Consider the following 4075-nt stretch of genomic DNA (forward strand, 5'->3'; position numbering starts at 1 on the left):
GAGCATAAGCATAACATAAGACCGCTAAACCAATGAGCATCTTATGTAAATCAATATGGCGATATTATGCTAGATGCTCATTGGTCCAGCAGTCTTATGTTATGCTTATGCTATTCATGTGTGAAGCCCTTTACCCCAGATCTACAATAGTGTTTTAAGTTTTAAGTCATAAGAAATGGGCGAATCACAGTCGCTCATTCTTCTCGGATTCGACTGTAATTGGTCAATTTCTTACGGCTTAAGGCTTAAAACATCTATTGTAGATCCAGACTAATGCGTAAGGATGTCGGTCTTTAATAGTATCTCGTCGGTGATAGTATCTCGTCGGTGGTGATACTATACAGTAGAAAACAAATGAATTTTTCAATTGCCGCGGTTTTCTTTTTCGGGCGCATACTTATGAAAACACATGCGCGTGTGGCCACAAAGTATGAAAATGTGACCGCAGTGCATGTTCATATCGCAGTGTAAAGCTGGAAACACAATAGACACAGGCAATAGGCACAGGCAACAGGGAATAAAGCTGGAAACACAATAGACCCAGGCAATAGGCACAGGCAACAGGGAATAACGAGCCGTCCAATCAGAGCTTTGGGCTTTTTATATGTTCGATATTATATCCCAGAGCTCTGATTGGACGGCTCGTTATTCCCTGTTGCCTATTGCCTGTGTCTATTGTGTTTCCAGCTTTATACCCCAAAGCTCTGATTGGATGGCTCGTTATTCCCTGTTGCCTGTGCCTATTGCCTGTGTCTATTGTGTTTCCAGCTTTACGTGACCATGACAAATATTCTAACCTGAATAGTCGTGAACTTTAACGCTTAATATCTCGGTTCGCGGTGCAGAGCGACGCTTTTTTCTACCAGATTCTTTCGTTTTATGGAAAAACGCGTCGAATTAGTATAATTTCATCGATTTTTAAGAAGATGACCGTCCATTGCACCTTTACCCAGCTCGATAAGAGGCAAAGGTAAGGAATGACGATAAGGTTACGATTAGAATGCTTAAAATTTTAATTTTGTATGTTTTAATATTCTTTTTATTATATTTTTCCCCTTTAAAAAACAGGATGAAAAAAGCAGAACGCAGCGAGGCTAGTTTAGAAGTATCGGAGTATCATCTTGTGAAAAGCGGAGTAACAGACAAAGATACGATACATGTGAAGGATTTGATCAAGTCGTTGGAGCGAAAAGGGGATCAGAGCAACCTTACCAAGAAACTTCGATACATTCAACAAAAAAACAAAGTTCTTTCTAAACCATTGGAGAAACCAGCAGCTGAAAGAGTACATTAATCTTATTAAGTTGAAATTAAATTGAAATTAATGATTTCTTTTCATCATTAGTAAAAAATGATCTCAAGGCTTAATAGATTAAAAACAATAATAAGGATAAAAAGGATAAAACCAAAATAGTTTTACATACTAATTAGTATACTTTCATCTAATTGTACAACAATGATTTTATGTTTTGATCCATTAATTTATTACCTCAATCCTAACAATTATTTCTTTTCACATTTAAAATTACGAATTAATCAATTAGTGTCAATCTTTTTCAATACTATCTATTTTCATCTCATTTATTTATATAATTTTAAATTCTGATAACGAAATTTATTTAGTTTGAAATAAAAGGAACTTAAGGGTCAAAATCTTTATAGATAAAAAGGACAGTTGGTTATGACAAGGTTAAAAAGGAATTGGAAAAATGGGACAGTGTAGTAACCAGGAATAGGACAGCACAACAGCTATCCTTTCCATTGAAACATTTAGCACCAATAAAAGATTCTCGCACTTCAAAAATTCCTGAATTTCTAAGAGGATTTAGTACGAAGTCTGATTTAATGAAGAAGTTTGAAGAGCTGGATCCAGCATTGTTGTATCCTGCTGACAAAGAAGAAGAGAAAGGCAATAAGTACAAAATGACACTGGAAGAGGTAATCTTGAGGAGGAAGGAAGCTGCTAGACTCAGGGCACAACAGGTACAGAAATATTCAGTTATAATATTAAGTGATATATTAGTATTTTGATTTAAAAAAGTAAGAACCAGATTTAACAAATTGCTTTTAATTTCTTTGCACTTTCAGTCATACAAAGAGGCGAAGGCGCATCGTCAGCGTAAGATAAAGAGCAAGAAGTTCCACCGCATTCAGCGTAAGGATAAAATCAAGCAGCAATTAAAGGATTTCGAAAAATTGAAAGATAGTAATCCAGAGGAAGCCCTGGTAAAATTGGCACAATTAGACAAAACTCGTGCTGAAGAGAGAATGTCATTAAGGCATAAAAACACGGGCCAGTGGGCTAGAAATAAACAGATTAAAGCCAAATATAATAAAGAAGTGAGTATTATTTTGATTTAAAATCTGAACAAAATCAATTATTTTTGATAGAAATTATTTTAATAAAAATGTATACCTATCCAGTCAAAAATGGTAATGGAATCGACATCGAATCGACGTCGATTTAACATCGAACGACGTCGAAAACATCAAATCGGCGTCGAAACGACATTGATTTGATGTTTATTTCATTATCATTTCTGATTGGGTAAATATATCTTTTTAAAAATAATTAAATATTACAAACATTTAAATGTTAATAAAAATGTCTGATTAAGAACAAGAAAATATAACAAATTCTTTTTTGTTAGACACGACAAATACTTACTGAACAATTGGCCATTAGTAAAGAATTGACGCAAAAAGTTAGGAGAACAGACAGTGATGAATCTGAGGACGACGAAGAAAATGTAGAAGATGTAGAAGATAAAGAATATGAAGAAGATAAAGAAGATGAAACATCAGTAAATGATAATGAAAGCAACATAAAAACTGAGTCCGAAATTGAAAACTTTATTAAGCTTTGTCGAAAATTTTACGATAAAAAACAGCAGACGAAAGGAGAGAAGACAGAAAAAGATGAAACTTCGGATGAAATTATGTCGGAAAAGGAAAAAGAGACATGCCACACCGAAAATAGTAGTACTTTACGAGTAAGTATAAATATGAAAAATAATGTTTGCAACGATGAGGAAAATAGTATTTTGCAAGCAAATACAAAAAGTGATACAAAAAGTAAATCACATGGTAATGAGAAAAACAGTTCCTTACGAGGAAACAAACGTAATACAAAAAGCAAATTATATGGTAATGAAACTAGTGGCACTTCAAATGCAAGTACCAGTGATGCAAAAAACGAATTCTCCAGCAATGAGAAAAGCAGCACTTCATTAGAAAAAACAAACGATATAAAAGATAGAAATCATAAAAAAGAAAAGAATAAAGAAAATTGCAAAAATAATAAAAAATCTAAATCGCAAGATAAAAATAAGGCAACCAATTCCAAGGAATTAAAGGAGGCACCATCAAAGCGTAAATTGAATCTGACAAAGCAAGAAGTGAAGAAGAAATTGAAGACAAATCACAAGACAGCAAATGAAGAGAAGGAGAATGAAGATTATTCGCCAAGTCTTGAATTTGAAGATCCCAAACGGAAACCTATTTTGGATTCTCCATTGGAGGAAACCACTTCTACGGAAAATATACATGAGGAAAGCAATTTGAAAAAAATAAATTTAAAGAAAATAGCGAATATGGTACAGGAACCGGTTGGCTCTAGTAACGAAATAGAAATAGATCCAAAAAAATACGTCAATATAAAGCCTAAACACTTAAAGACGCAACTGCCAGATGTAGCTACAGCCGGAGATGATGATAGCGAACAGGAAGAGGAAACGTTTAGAATAATGAGCGAAGCATTTGCGGACGACAATGTAGTTGAAGAATTTAGGAAAGAAAACGAAGAGGAGGTATGTAATAATAAGATTTTTTAATAAAAACAGTATTTCTTTTATATATATATATATATATATAAATTAATGGTAAAACAGGACACTCCAGCATCCCCTTAAGGGAACTGATTTTTTTAGAATGCAATATGAGAGATAATTTATGTGAGCGTATACATACATATATATAATTTATGTATGTATACGCTCACATAAATTATCTCTCATATTGCATTCTAAAAAAATCAGTTCCCTTAAGGGGATGCTGGAGTGTCCTGTTTTACCAT

General features: G+C 33.6%; 1 protein-coding gene across 1 annotated transcript in view; it reads left to right on the forward strand.

The window, feature by feature from the left end:
- The first annotated feature begins 871 nt into the window (after nucleotides 1-871).
- The window catches only part of LOC108770015 (U3 small nucleolar RNA-associated protein 14 homolog A), a 5565-nt gene continuing 2361 nt past the window's right edge, over nucleotides 872-4075 (forward strand). Inside the window, exons 1-5 of the mRNA XM_018521302.1 lie at nucleotides 872-970; nucleotides 1069-1285; nucleotides 1663-1983; nucleotides 2089-2340; nucleotides 2652-3809. Of these exons, the coding sequence (XP_018376804.1) occupies nucleotides 927-970; nucleotides 1069-1285; nucleotides 1663-1983; nucleotides 2089-2340; nucleotides 2652-3809 (1992 nt within the window). The 5' untranslated portion in view covers nucleotides 872-926. The remainder of the gene's footprint in view (nucleotides 971-1068; nucleotides 1286-1662; nucleotides 1984-2088; nucleotides 2341-2651; nucleotides 3810-4075) is intronic.

The sequence above is a fragment of the Trachymyrmex cornetzi genome, unplaced genomic scaffold (assembly GCF_001594075.2).
Source record: "Trachymyrmex cornetzi isolate Tcor2-1 unplaced genomic scaffold, Tcor1.1 scaffold981, whole genome shotgun sequence".
Classification (NCBI taxonomy): domain Eukaryota; kingdom Metazoa; phylum Arthropoda; class Insecta; order Hymenoptera; family Formicidae; genus Trachymyrmex; species Trachymyrmex cornetzi.